Here is a 12,802-nt window from a genome sequence, read left to right on the forward strand (position 1 = left end):
ATATCGGTTTCTAGTTTATATATCTCATCGTTGGTGTGATCAATTATATACCCGTTCAACTTCTCTTTCCACTCTGTATACCACCTGGGCACTGCATATACCTAGGTCAGTTCCCACGACTCGGAGTCCGTAAACCTACCTAGGTACAACGGAAGTAACTACTACTAGTAGTAGTACCTAGGTAGCCACTGCGGTTTCAAATTACAAATTCGCAGCCCATCAGCCCACTACCTACCTACCTAGGTAGGTAGCACTTTCAAGTTACGAGCCTCGGACCAAAGCAAAAGCAAATACTGGTTTAATATGGATGATCGCTACTGGTAGAAATGATCTCTCTTCATTACGAGGAGGATCTATCTGTCTTGCAAAATTAAAGAATGAAAACGACTTATTCGTAGGCATTTCTCATGCTTATCCACATTGCACATCAAGAGCTTAGTCCGACGGGGGCACGGCTCACTCTATCGATTTTTGTGAAACCCCCTAACCAAAGAAAACGGGGAAAGACAACCGGGTCGAGCGCAGAGGACGCCGGCGGGAAAAAAAGAAAAAGAGAAAATGAAACACATTATATGCGAAAGAAAAAGGCAGAAGTCGTTCAACCGATAACCTCCTCGGTTTCCTCGATGATTTCCTCCACAATCTCCTCGACCACGGCCTCGGCTTCGTCCGAGCCGCCGATGGGGGCATCCCGGGCGTGCTTGGGCGAGTCGGCGTCTTCGGGAAGACCGAAGACATCCTTCTCCTCTGCTTGAATCTCCTTCTCCCGGCGAATCCAGGCAACCCACTCGCTGAGGACACGCTTGCGTGTCTCGACAACTTGCTGTGTTGGCAATATCCACGGCGTACTTGTCTTCCTCGTCGAACTCCTTGGAGTACTCGCGCAGATTCTTGCGCACCTGCTTCTGCTCCTCCTTGCTGAGGAAGGTAGCGGGGCGCGGCCGCCAGAGGAACTGCTTGAACTTTTCGGTAGGGTTTTCGGAAAGAGTTTGTCCGGAGAAAGTGTGAAGGTTCCAGCCGTTTTCCATCTGATAGATATATAGTTAGCACTCAAAACTGCCGAATAGCAACATAGGGAGGAGAATAAGTTGAATCAAACTCCAGGGGAAAGCTTACCGAGTGAGTCCACACACTAGCACTGGTGACGACATAGCGACCAGTAGAGTCCCACTGGACGTCAGTCACACCGTAGTGCTCAACGGTCTTCATCAACTGAAGGTTGGCGGCAAGATCCTTTTCGGCCTCGACCTTCTCACCCTCGAAGTCCATGTCGTAGAAGTCCAGGTCGAAGCTGGACTGGGAGTGAACAGTGGCGACGATGACGAAACGTCCCTTAGGGGACCAGTAGATACCGTTGCTGGTCTTCTTCTCGACAGTTCGCACAAGCTTGAAGTTGCCGGCGGTGCTACCCTTCTTCTCCGTAGCAAAGAAGGAAACACCAGTCCTGGGGCCAACGGCGGCACCGGCAGGGGCCTCGCCAGTAGTGATGAGGACGAAACGGGATCCATTGGGCTCCCAGGCGAAGTTAATGACAGTGTCCTTAAGACTGTCAACAACCTCAACGGGAACACCCTTCTCCTTCACGCGGAAAATTTCGAGGTTGGTGGCCATGGACTTCTTGGACTTGGAGTGACGGTCGACCTTGACACAAACGTAGGCACCCTGGGATTGCCAGTGCAACTTAACATCGGAGACATTGAACAGGTTACGGGTACGGACGATCTCCTTGGAGGGAACGCTCATCATAGCAACACGAGCAGGGTTGCTGCCAATCTCGGGGGTCCAGAAGCAGAGGAGCTGTTCGTACTGCTTGACACCCTCACGGGTGACGGTAGCGGGTGACCACTCAAAGTCGCTGACACCTTCAATCTTGACCGATGTACGGCCCACGAGGTTCATGTTGGGTACCTCGTAGATTGAGAGAGACTGTCCCTGAAGCATACGGGCGACGTACTTCTCATCCGCAGACCACTTGAAAGCGGGCCACTGGACCTTCTTCTTGGGCGCGACATCCTCATCAACGGTGGGAGGGGCAGCCAGATCGTGGGAAGTAAAGGATCGGAGGGGCTTGCCAGACTCAATATCCCAAACAATGATGTTCTTTCCATCCTCGTCGTTGGTCAGGATGGGCTGACCCTCCTCGACCTGGATCGGGCGAGCCGACCATGTCGTCAAGTAGCCCTCAAGAGGCGAGAATTCAATAAGTTGGACGAATGGGTGGGGGAATTGCTTTTGCTTGGAGAAAGAGGCACCGCCCCAAAGTTGAACACCCTGGGGGTGGACGGAGGCGAGGAAGGTACCCTTGGGGGACCACTGGACGAAAAGTTGTGTCCAGTGTGCGCGGTCGACGACGTTCTCTGGGGGGTTGGACTTGTTGTTCCAGAACACGCCTACCTTGTCGTTGCGGTAGAGGGCGAACTGATCACGAGCGCTGGAGTCGCCCATCCACGAGCGCAGGTGCTCCTTCTCCTTGAAAGGCTCAACGGGCGGCGCCTGGTACTCCTCATCGACACGACCTTCCCGACCATAGCGTTCGATATCCATCAACTTGTTCACGGCGAGAGTGTGCTTCTTGTCGAGGGGACACCGTGCAGCTGCTTGACGGCAGCGACGGCTTGTTCGGGGGTTTCATACTCGACGAAGGCGAATCTGCAAAAGATGAAAAAAACGAAATCAATGATCTGTTCATCTGAGTCGGTTAAAACGAGAAGCGGTATCTTCCTGTACGCACCCTTCGGACATGCCCTTGTCGCTGACGGGCATGAAAACGGCATCTTCGGAGGTGTTGCCCACGGTGTTGAGTTTTCTCAATAAGAACTTGATGAGCTTCTGTTTGCTATCCTCGGGCACAACGGGGAGGCCATCGATAACGACGAATGTGTCCAGGCCCTCGTCGGCTTTCACTTCGAATTGCGCTTTGAGATCTGCCCGCCAATAGTTAGATTTCAAGAGGGGCATTTAAAGAGAAAGATTGGACAGTTGAAGATTTGTGGACACGCACCGGAGAAATCAATCTCCTCCTCCTCCTCTTCGTGGAGATCCTGCTCGGACAGTTGCTCGAAACTAGGCGCCATGTTGGGTTGTGGGATAGGGCGGCCGTTTAAAGAGTGCTAATCCGTGATCAAAATTTTGATGGGAACAAATCAGGCCCTGTGGGCTCCGTCGCTGTGGGTCACATGACCATGGTCATGTGACATGCGCGCTGCGGGTATACTCTAGTGTACATAGAGCAGATAACTGGCGCTTGCTATACTACTACTACATAGTAGTATCTATATTTTATATTTTATAATTTCTATTTATTCTTATATACTTAGATTTGTAAATGTCACCCCTGATCAATTGATAATCCTAACACTTTGTGGCTGTCTGCTTCCTCCACCATCTCTTCCATTGTGCTGGTGTCTCGCCCTTTGATCCTCCTCTTATCCGTTGCCTTTGCGCTTCTGCCGGCCCGTCCTTCCCCCGCCGCCCTTAAGCGCCAGTGCGACTATACCCACCACCTGACAAGTACCTGGTTGCGCCATCCAAACTCTCCCAAACACCTAACCTACTGATCGGAGCCCCAAAGCTACGTTTCCTGACCGATTCGTATCTCAATCAGTATTCTACTCCATCCTACAGACGAGATCGACCGGCAGCATGTCGCGTATGTTACCTCGGTCTGCTTCCAGCTTCAACGACCGGCTTTCTCCAATCTGTTCATTCTTCTCTGACCTGGCGCAATAGTATCTTCCGAGCTGCGCGACCAGTACACGGAGATCATTGACTCCATTCTGGGCAAAAGCGATCTGAATACCATCTCCGAGAAGCGGATTCGCAAAGGGCTCCAGGATGTCGTCGGCTATGATCTCACTCCACAAAAGGTCCGTTTTTCGCGTTGCTCATGTTGCTCTCTTTCAGCTGTAAAACCCGGTTTCAATTGATCGCGGAGCTTTAGCTAACACTCTCGTATCTTAGGCGGCGATCAAGGAGCTCATTATGCAACGATTCGACATCCTCGCAGCGAAGAATGGCGTCGCGGAGTCACCCGAGGAGACCACAGCTAGCAATGGTCACCGCGGGAACTCTACGTCTGCAGTACCTTCCCCACCCCCTTCCTCTTCTCCCGTGAAGCGACAAGCAGGTAGCGAAGAAGCTTCCGATCTAAGTGGCGCCTCTCCCCCTCCCAAGAAGCGCAAGCCAGACGCCGACGTTGACGCCGATGCTGAGTTTGCCGCGAAGCTACAGGCCGAAGAGAACCTGCGCGCAAGACCCACAAGAGGAGGAAGTAATCGACGTGCAGCTCCCACCAAGAAGAAGAGCAAGGCCAAGACCTCTAAGAGGGTCAAGGCGGAGGATGATTCCGATATCGAATCGGGATCAGACACAAAAAAGGAGGTCAACCGGACTGGCGGATTTCACGTAAGCTGGACTTCAACTCACTTTGCCTTTTTTCTTGATATCTAACAAGCTTCTGTAGAAACCCCTCAACCTATCGCCTGCACTGTCTTCCCTACTAGGCGGAGAGTTGACGGTCAGTGCCTTCGTATTCTCATCTCTTCCTTTGCTGATTTTTTGGAATAGCTTTCTCGCCCTCAGACAGTTAAGAAAGTTTGGCAATACATTCGCGAGAACGAGCTGCAGGACCCTGCCGACCGCCGCCAGATCCGATGTGATGAGCCGATGCGCGCTGTCTTCAAGCAAGACCGAGTCCATATGTTCACGATGACCAAGATTCTCAATCAGAACCTGTATAACCCGGATGAATAATATTCGACCCCAAATCGCATGACAAAGACCGCTACCCATACAGTGTGTGGTCTGGTCTCCATCTACCCTAACGAATTTCGTGTTTATTCTCCTACACATTCTCTCATTTGTTTTTGCGATGCATGGGGATGCTGGCGTGACAACCTTGTCTTTATTTTTGTCCGATAAGGCTTTTTCTGTCGCTATTGTCGGCGCTTTTGTTTACCATTTGCTATCCAAGATTTTGCTATTTGCGCTCCAGCGGGAGTTGGTGCCGCCGCCGAGTGGTGATCATCATTCAACATTGCATCTATGAACTTCTGTCTCCTTTTGTCTTTTTTCTCTTTTATTTTCCATGGTGAATGGGTGGTCATATCAATCTTTGCGCTCTTTGGGGCCACAGAAACTATGCAGAAATGTCAATTGAAAAAAACTCTTCTGTGTAGTGTTATTCACTAGTAATATAACTATAGTATATTAATTATACTCCCCAGCTGCTCTCGCCGCGGAAGATCAGTCAGCGCCGGGATCTCACTTTTTCCCCATTCCTCCCCCACCAACCCACCATCGCGCAGCGAATTCCCCCAGATCCCAGATATTGCTCATTGTCACCTCATTCCTGCGCTTAAGCCGATTCTAGCCTCTGCCATGGCTGACAATCCACCGACTGCTCCCGGTTCATCAAACCGCGGTCGCGGAAGTGGTCGCCGTCGCGGCCGCGGAGGGGCTTCCCCCGGCCGCTCGGAGGCCCAACACAACTCTGGAGATGTAGCTGGAAAGGCATCCAAATCTCGTGGTCGGGGCGGCAAAACCTCCGGGGATCGCAGCAAGCAAAAAAGTGACGAGGGGCAGCAGAATAATGAGGCGCAACCAGCGGCCACCGCGACTGTGGGAGTGAAACAGGTTGCCGCAGCCACGGATGATGCTGATGATGGAGAAGTTTGTTTCATTTGTGCCTCAGCTGTTGAACATACTTCGGTTTCGCCTTGCAATCATCGCACTTGTCATATCTGTGCGCTTCGCCTCCGTGCGCTGTATAAAAATAGGGGTTGTGCTCACTGTCGGGTAAGTGGACCTTGCTTCGGCGCGACGAGGACCCTTTGAGATCCCCCAAGCTCTCTTGACTGTCCATAGATCGTATTGGCTAACTTAATCCTACCTATAGGCCGAATCTGCCTTCGTGATTTTTACCGACGATCCCGTCCGACGTTTTGAGGAGTTTGACAAGAACGATTTTGCTCGAACCGACGACAACCTCGGAATTCAATACGAGAAAGATGATATTTTCGAAGACACCGTGCTTTTATTACGGTACAACTGCCCTGATGAGGATTGCGATGTGGCCTGTTTGGGCTGGCCCGATTTGCATCGCCATGTTAAGAGTAAGCATGGTAAGGTTATGTGGTACGTACAGTTTTATTTCAATGTTGGTCTTGCTTCAGCTACTCATGAACCTACAGTGACCTGTGCACCCGGAATAAAAAGGTCTTTACACACGAACACACTCTTTTTACACCGGCAGAATTGCGGAAACATGAGAAGCAGGGAGATGACAAGCCGGGTGCAATCGACCAGAGTGGCTTCAAGGGACACCCGGAATGTGGCTTCTGTCGCCAGCGATTCTATGGCGATGATGAGCTTTATGCCCATTGCAGAGATAAGCACGAACGATGCCATATCTGTGACCGTCGCTCTTCACACCGGCAGCAACAGTACTACGTTGATTATAATGCTCTCGAGGGCCATTTCGAAAAAGATCATTTCTTATGTCTTGACCCAGAGTGCATGGAGAAGAAGTTCATGGTTTTCGAGTCTCAGATGGATCTGAAGGGACATCAGCTCGAGGCCCACCCGAATGGAGTTTCAAAAGATATTCGCCGCGATGCGCGCTTGGTTGACCTCAGCGAATTTGACCTCCGCAGTCCTTACCAGGCACAGCAGCGGCAGCGCCGTGGAGCTGGTCGTGGCCGTGACCCCAATGCCGAGCCTCTACCCATGACGAGTGCTCAGCCATTGCGCCGAGATCAGCTGGCCTACCAGCGTCAGATGGAGATACAAAGCGCACAATCGATCTCAACACGTAGCTTCGGCGGGCAGCTAACTCGAAATGAGACGCAAACCGTGCGAGCCCCACCTCGCTCAACGGGCTCTACCCCGGCCCCGAATGCCTCGCGCGCTGCCCCGCCAGCGGCCGAACTCGAGAACCTAACTCTGGCTGCTACTGCTGAGCCACTAAGCTCTCAAGACCAGGCACGTCGGCTGCGCCACACTGCTGTGATAGAGCGGGCGTCGAATCTGCTGCACAATGATGCTACTAAGCTCGCTGAATTCCGCGGCAGAGTTTCCAGCTATCGTACATCCTCTATAACGGCTATAGAGTTGATTGATGCTTTCTTCTCGCTGTTTGACACCTCGAGCTCCGAACTGGGCAAGCTTATAAAAGAGTTGGCCGAAATTTACGAAGAACAATCAAAACGCAGCAGCCTCCTACAGGCATGGAATGACTGGCGTGCCATAAACGAGGACTATCCCGCTTTGCCAGGACCAGGGGGGACTGTTGCCAGGCATGTCCCCCAGTACCGTGAACACTGGTGGCTCGCGTGTTTTACGACTCAAACATTCCACTGCCAAGTCTTCACGCTCTGCAGTTGGCAGAAGTGGTACCATGTCATCATCCTCCTCATCCGCGAATGCTTTCCCTCCCCTCTCTGCGGCTGCCGGACCTTCGTCTTCTCGCCGCAACGGTGCTGCCGCGTCTACTCCGTGGGCATCAGCCGCCCCTCCAAGGAATCTTGCTCGCCCCAGCGCCCCCAGCGCCCCCAGTGCCCCCAGCCGCTCATCCTCGTCGACCCCCTCCAGCTCCGTACGCAAGCCTGCTCCCAGTGGAGCAGATGCTTTCCCTTCTCTCCCTGCTGCCGCAAAGCCCAACGTGATGATGGCTGGTAAGACCCGCGGCTACCGTCGTTGGGATGAGCACCGTGGCCCAGCTCCTACTGCATGGGGCTCCAATCCTTCGTCTGGTGCTGCTACCCCCGCTGAGCAATCAGAATTTGACTTTGAAGACGATCAGGGTGACGGGAAAAAGGGCAAGAAGAAGAAGGGCAAGCAGACCCTTATACATTTTGGCTAATACAGAGCATCTCTTCATGCTCATGTATCTACTCTAAAAAAGTCACCGTACAAATGTTAGCGAGGGTGTTTTTGCTCTGCAATGGTAGCTGCTGGTCTGAATAAATTCAATATAATATCTATTGCTATAGTCCGAATTTTGTAAAATACTGTCATGGAGGGGATAAGCGATTCCACCAACCATATTGATAGTTCCCCATGGCCGAATATTCCGAAGCTGCCCAGGCACAGAATTTTGCCCTTAATTAAACCAGTACAACACTTTCATTATCCGAGTCGACCGAATCTGACTCCGAATTAATAATAATCAGTCCAAAGGTAGACGATCTCTTGCCTGGAGACTGGCGACTTGTAGTATTAGTCTTGAATGATTCGCTCTCCAAGTTCTCCTCGGAGATAACAGGATGATCATCAAGCTCCACACCTTCACTATAGGTATCACTACCCAGTTCGAGAGCAGCCATTTTTTTCGGAAAAGCCCTCTTGCAGCTTGATCATCCAGCGGCGCAGGGAGTCGTCGTCCATTGTGCTATTTCGAGCAATCGCAAGCTGTTCGCGCAAGGAAAGTAATAGCCTTCGCTTTTTAGCAATGGCAACTGTACGTGAGGTGCAGTTTCGTTGACGGGCGAGCCGATCCAATGTCTCAGAGACACTTTCTGCCACTTGCAAGATTGCGGGTGGGAGATCGACTAGCTTTGCGAGGGCCAGGCCATACCGACGATCGGGGACAGGTCCTTTCGCTATCTGATAGAGCATTGTCATTTTGGATGCATCTTCTGAGATGTTCGCCGCGAGATGAAGATTGATGACTCCGCTGCGCTCAGAAAGAATGCGAGCCAAATCGTGGAAATGGGTCGCAAACCATACTAGAGTGTGACTCGCAAGAAGGGCTTCAGCAAGCGCAATAGCAATCGCAAGCCCATCGGTGGTACTTGTTCCACGGCCCAATTCGTCGACGAGCACCATTCCCCGAGGTTGGATATTGCGCAGGATGAAAGCCATCTCGCGCATTTCCGCCGCGAAGGTCGAAACATTGGCGTCGAGGTCGTCGCTCGTTGCGACACGCGCGAAGAGCTGGTGGACAATCGGGAATGAGGCGTATTGAGCTGGGACAAAGCAACCTATCTGGGCCATCACAGTCATAAGTGCTAGTGAGCGGATGTATGTTGATTTGCCGCTCATATTGCAACCGGTGATGATTTGAAACCGTGTCTGGGGTGTTGCATATGCATCATTGGGAATGAACTTGCTGGAGTGTATTCGTTCTCGGATTGGATGCCGTCCAGCTTTAATGGCCAACGTGGCTGTCAATTCTGGGCGAATGTAGTCGTTGCTAGTTGCCAACTGGGCAAACACTGCCACCATGTCTAACATGGCAATAGCCTCGCTTACTCGGAACAGCTCTGCGACCACAGTACAAACCTCACGAAGGAGATCCTGAATTATCTGATCACTCATTATGATGACTTCATTATGAGCATCTGTAATCTTTTGGTTGAGCTTCACAAGATCCAACGTTTGGCATTCGGTCCTGTTTTTCTTGCGGTAGACGTTGATGAATTCCTCGGGCAGTGCTTCGAAGTGGTCACTTTGGATACAGATATAATACTGGCGAGGCGTATCGTATTTGAGATCAAGCGTTATGTCATAAGTTTCTTGGGATTTGTCAGAAATAGCATGCTGCGACAGGTAAGTGGAGCGCTTGCCTGCTAATCTTTCCACCAGTTCCGTTGCATCTGCATTTGCTTCCTTGTAGGTTTGTCTGGCCACGTCGAGGAGACTGTTGACGCCTGCCTATACGGGGTTGGTTAGGCAATGGATTGTAATACCTCTGCCGGATAGAACTGACTTTCACACAGTATGTTCTCTGGTTCCGAAGGTCTAGCGGCTTGCTTTGGTATGTCACGCTCTCGTTCAAGGTTTCTGCCATAAGCTGTTCAAGCGCGCGATGCTTTGACGGAGAACATAACTGATTCCATTAGCTGGGAGCGAGGTCAAAGATCATAGGTGCTGAACCTCGCGAACTTCAAGCAGAAGATCACTCTGTGCTGCCCCCAATGCCTGATGTATATTTTTGATCGAAGAAACGTAGGACTTGAGCATAATCACGTTGTTGACTGAATTTTCCACGTACTGAACAGTTTGCTTCAAGTTGGTCGGCACCAGGATGATCTAGACTTGTTAGTTAAACATGGATTTCCGTTCGGTAGAGTCAACAAACCGATGTCAGAATTCGATCGGAATCAATGAATCCTTTCAGTGCTTGTCGAACAGATACAAACATATCTTCCTTCGTCGTCAAATCCTCGACTGCATTGTACCGCTCTGTGAGCTTGACTCGTTCTGTGGATGGTTGCAGGACACTTGCACGTAACATTCTGGCGCCCATTGGAGTAAGACACTGATTCAGCAATCCGTATAGACTGTCTCGGGATTTAGAATTGTGGAGATTTTGAATCAGCTCGAGGGATACGACAGTCGCCAGGTCAATAGTCATAGATCCCTGTGACGGTTCAAACTTGATGCGGAGGGAATGCGAGACGAAGGCACTCTCAAGATCCATCTCCAGATACTTAAGAGCCTGCATAGAGGTGAGAATAGTCCGGACTGGAAGAAAATTGAATGAGAACATACCGCGGCAAAGCAACATGCGGCGAAGTAGTTGCTATTGAGAATCACCTTGAGAGAATCTACCTCGTCCCGGAAAGCCAACCGATCAAGAAATTCGTGACCCGTTTTGTCCGACCAGTATTTACGATCAGCGAAAGTAAAAATGGGACCTGGCAAGTTCTCTTGAAGAATATAGCAAAGTTTGGACTCCTTGGCGGTATTCATGAATAGGATTTCATTTGGCTCAAAGGCACCGATCTTGGTGACAGTCTTTTCGTAGATCTGACTGTCACAAATCTGACAAAGCACAACTTCAGCTGTATTCAAGTTGATGAAAGCCAAGCCCACCGTTGATGAGACACCTCGAGACTCGCTGATAGCACATATGATGTCCTGGCCTGCAACGCTAGTTGCCGTTGCTGTGGGCCGAGCCGTGGGACGTCTGCTGGCAGATTTGGATGTCAATGGTACAAAGGGCCCGGAAGAAGAGACTCGCGACATGATCCTCGATGATGGATGGGTATTATAAGATGGCATGATGTTGGTAAAGGAGATGGAGTGGATGCCAGGTGCCCAGGGAATGGCGAAGAAGCTTGGAATTTATTTGCGGCCCGCTCAAGAACAACAACAACACCGCTGACTGCTTCACATTGTCTTGCACGATGAACAGTATTTACACTAGTAATTTCCATCGCAAAATATGCCTATGACAAGCTGGAATTTATATAAGATTGGTTTCCTTCCTGGGAACTAAATTTATTTCCAATTTTATCTCTACCTTGCAGCATCAGAAACGGCTCGAGTGGGATGGTTTACTTTAGATAAAAGCAAACTGTACAACAACAATGCTCTCAGCGCTTAACAAACTTGGAATATCAAGTGTTTTCGGATCGATACTAGTATCATAGACTCTTGCGATCCCCACATAGTCATCTGTTGCCTTGGATGTAGTAAGCATTCTCCACATCCCCTCACTTAATTCCTCCAATTTGGAGAAGCTGCCACTTCATCCTTGCCATTCTCTCTATCCACTCTACACTTATACTTGCACCCACCCAAGATGACACCAAAGACTATGAAAGCAGTGCAAATTCAGGAATACAACCAACCTTATCATGTTTCCGAGGTACCAGTTCCTCGCCCCAAACCCCACCAGGTTTTGGTGCGTATCAAAGCAGCAGGCTTTTGCCACACCGACTTAATGGCATTAAATGGCGAATTCAACACCAAACTTCCATTCATTGGATCCCACGAGCCAGCAGGTATCATTGAGGAAGTGGGATCAAATGTGATGGATTTTCACAGAGGCGACCGGGTAGGATGCATCAATTTCGACAGCGTGTGCGGTGAGTTGTCTACATGAGTGCCAGTGACGAGTCTCATCTGATCTGGCTGGAACAATAGGAAAATGCGCCGACTGTCAATCGGGACTGCCTATATATTGTGATGACCCTTTAATGAAAGGCATCACGGTCGATGGTGCTTGGGCAGAGTATATGGTCGCGTAGGCTAGCCTTTCCGAGCGGCAGATCTGTACGGAGGCTGATGTGACTTGATAGTGATGCCCGGTTTGTTGTTAAACTCCCAGATGATATGGAATTCAAGGTGGCAGCACCCTTGATGTGCGCTGGAATCTCTATTTACGGAGGAATCCAGCGTGCCGACGTTCAGAAAGGAGGCTCGATCGGAATAATAGGAATCGGAGGATTGGGGCATATTGGTACCCAGATTGCCAAATGCATGGTAAGATTACATGAGCTGGTTATATTAGAAGAAGACTAATGTAGAATAATAATATAGGGCTACACTGTTGCAGCAGTCGACATCAAGCAGAAAGCACTAGAAGCTGTGGCTTCATATGAACATAGCCCAGATGCTCTGATTCTCGCAACTGACACAGTCGAGGAATCCCTTCTCAAAATTGATCAGATGGCCTCATCAAAGTACAGAGGATTGGATGCTACTGTCTTAGCAACCGACCATCCATCTGCCTTTGAGTTGGCCGCTGCACTCACGCGAAAGCATGGTACAATGGTTTTACTGGGTCAGCCTGAAAAAGGAATCACCATGTCATACCACAGTGTAATTTACAAGGATATCAGGCTGGTTGGGTCTCTGGTCGCTGACACAGCTGCGGCTCAAGAATTAGTGAGTATCTTTCACCAAAACAAACTTCATGTGGATATCAAAGAATGGAAAATGGAGGACGCAGAGAAGATGAGACAGTCATATCTATCTGGACAGGGAATGGGGAAGAATGTGGTTATCATGTAGTGAACATGTCACATGAATGATATAGCTCGTTGATAAGCAAGCCCTTGCATAAAGAAAG

General features: G+C 50.2%; 5 protein-coding genes across 5 annotated transcripts; 3 read left to right on the forward strand and 2 right to left on the reverse strand.

Moving 5' to 3' along the window:
- Positions 1-598: 598 nt before the first annotated feature.
- On the reverse strand, positions 599-3,074 carry EifCb (translation initiation factor eIF3 core subunit b; the record flags this gene model as incomplete). Its single annotated transcript, XM_057103598.1, has 5 exons — positions 599-791; positions 850-1,028; positions 1,117-2,614; positions 2,732-2,924; positions 3,002-3,074. 5 exons carry the CDS (start codon positions 3,072-3,074, stop codon positions 599-601), a joined length of 2,136 nt encoding a protein of 711 aa, XP_056958555.1.
- Positions 3,075-3,642: 568 nt separating this feature from the next.
- N7533_006949 (SWIB/MDM2 domain protein) lies at positions 3,643-4,752 on the forward strand (the record flags this gene model as incomplete). The annotated part of the gene is made up of 5 exons (XM_057103599.1): positions 3,643-3,649; positions 3,730-3,866; positions 3,961-4,404; positions 4,463-4,516; positions 4,567-4,752. 5 exons carry the CDS (start codon positions 3,643-3,645, stop codon positions 4,750-4,752), a joined length of 828 nt encoding a protein of 275 aa, XP_056958556.1.
- Positions 4,753-5,373: 621 nt separating this feature from the next.
- Positions 5,374-7,861, forward strand: N7533_006950 (E3 ubiquitin-protein ligase HEL2; the record flags this gene model as incomplete). The annotated part of the gene is made up of 4 exons (XM_057103600.1): positions 5,374-5,796; positions 5,897-6,135; positions 6,192-7,333; positions 7,380-7,861. Coding segments are annotated over 4 exons (2,286 nt in total), but the record flags the coding sequence as incomplete, so codon positions are not given.
- Positions 7,862-8,301: 440 nt separating this feature from the next.
- Positions 8,302-11,007, reverse strand: N7533_006951 (MutS family protein MSH4; the record flags this gene model as incomplete). Its single annotated transcript, XM_057103601.1, has 5 exons — positions 8,302-9,654; positions 9,710-9,829; positions 9,877-10,032; positions 10,082-10,441; positions 10,495-11,007. 5 exons carry the CDS (start codon positions 11,005-11,007, stop codon positions 8,302-8,304), a joined length of 2,502 nt encoding a protein of 833 aa, XP_056958558.1.
- Positions 11,008-11,530: 523 nt separating this feature from the next.
- On the forward strand, positions 11,531-12,744 carry N7533_006952 (zinc-dependent alcohol dehydrogenase; the record flags this gene model as incomplete). Its single annotated transcript, XM_057103602.1, has 4 exons — positions 11,531-11,816; positions 11,875-11,974; positions 12,030-12,213; positions 12,271-12,744. The coding sequence occupies 4 exons, from the start codon at positions 11,531-11,533 to the stop codon at positions 12,742-12,744; spliced, it is 1,044 nt and encodes a 347-aa protein (XP_056958559.1).
- Positions 12,745-12,802: the final 58 nt, after the last annotated feature.

The sequence above is a fragment of the Penicillium manginii genome (assembly GCF_028828005.1).
Source record: "Penicillium manginii strain IBT 31320 chromosome Unknown utg000005l:1.0-5665137.0:1.0-5668048.0, whole genome shotgun sequence".
Lineage (NCBI taxonomy): Eukaryota > Fungi > Ascomycota > Eurotiomycetes > Eurotiales > Aspergillaceae > Penicillium > Penicillium manginii.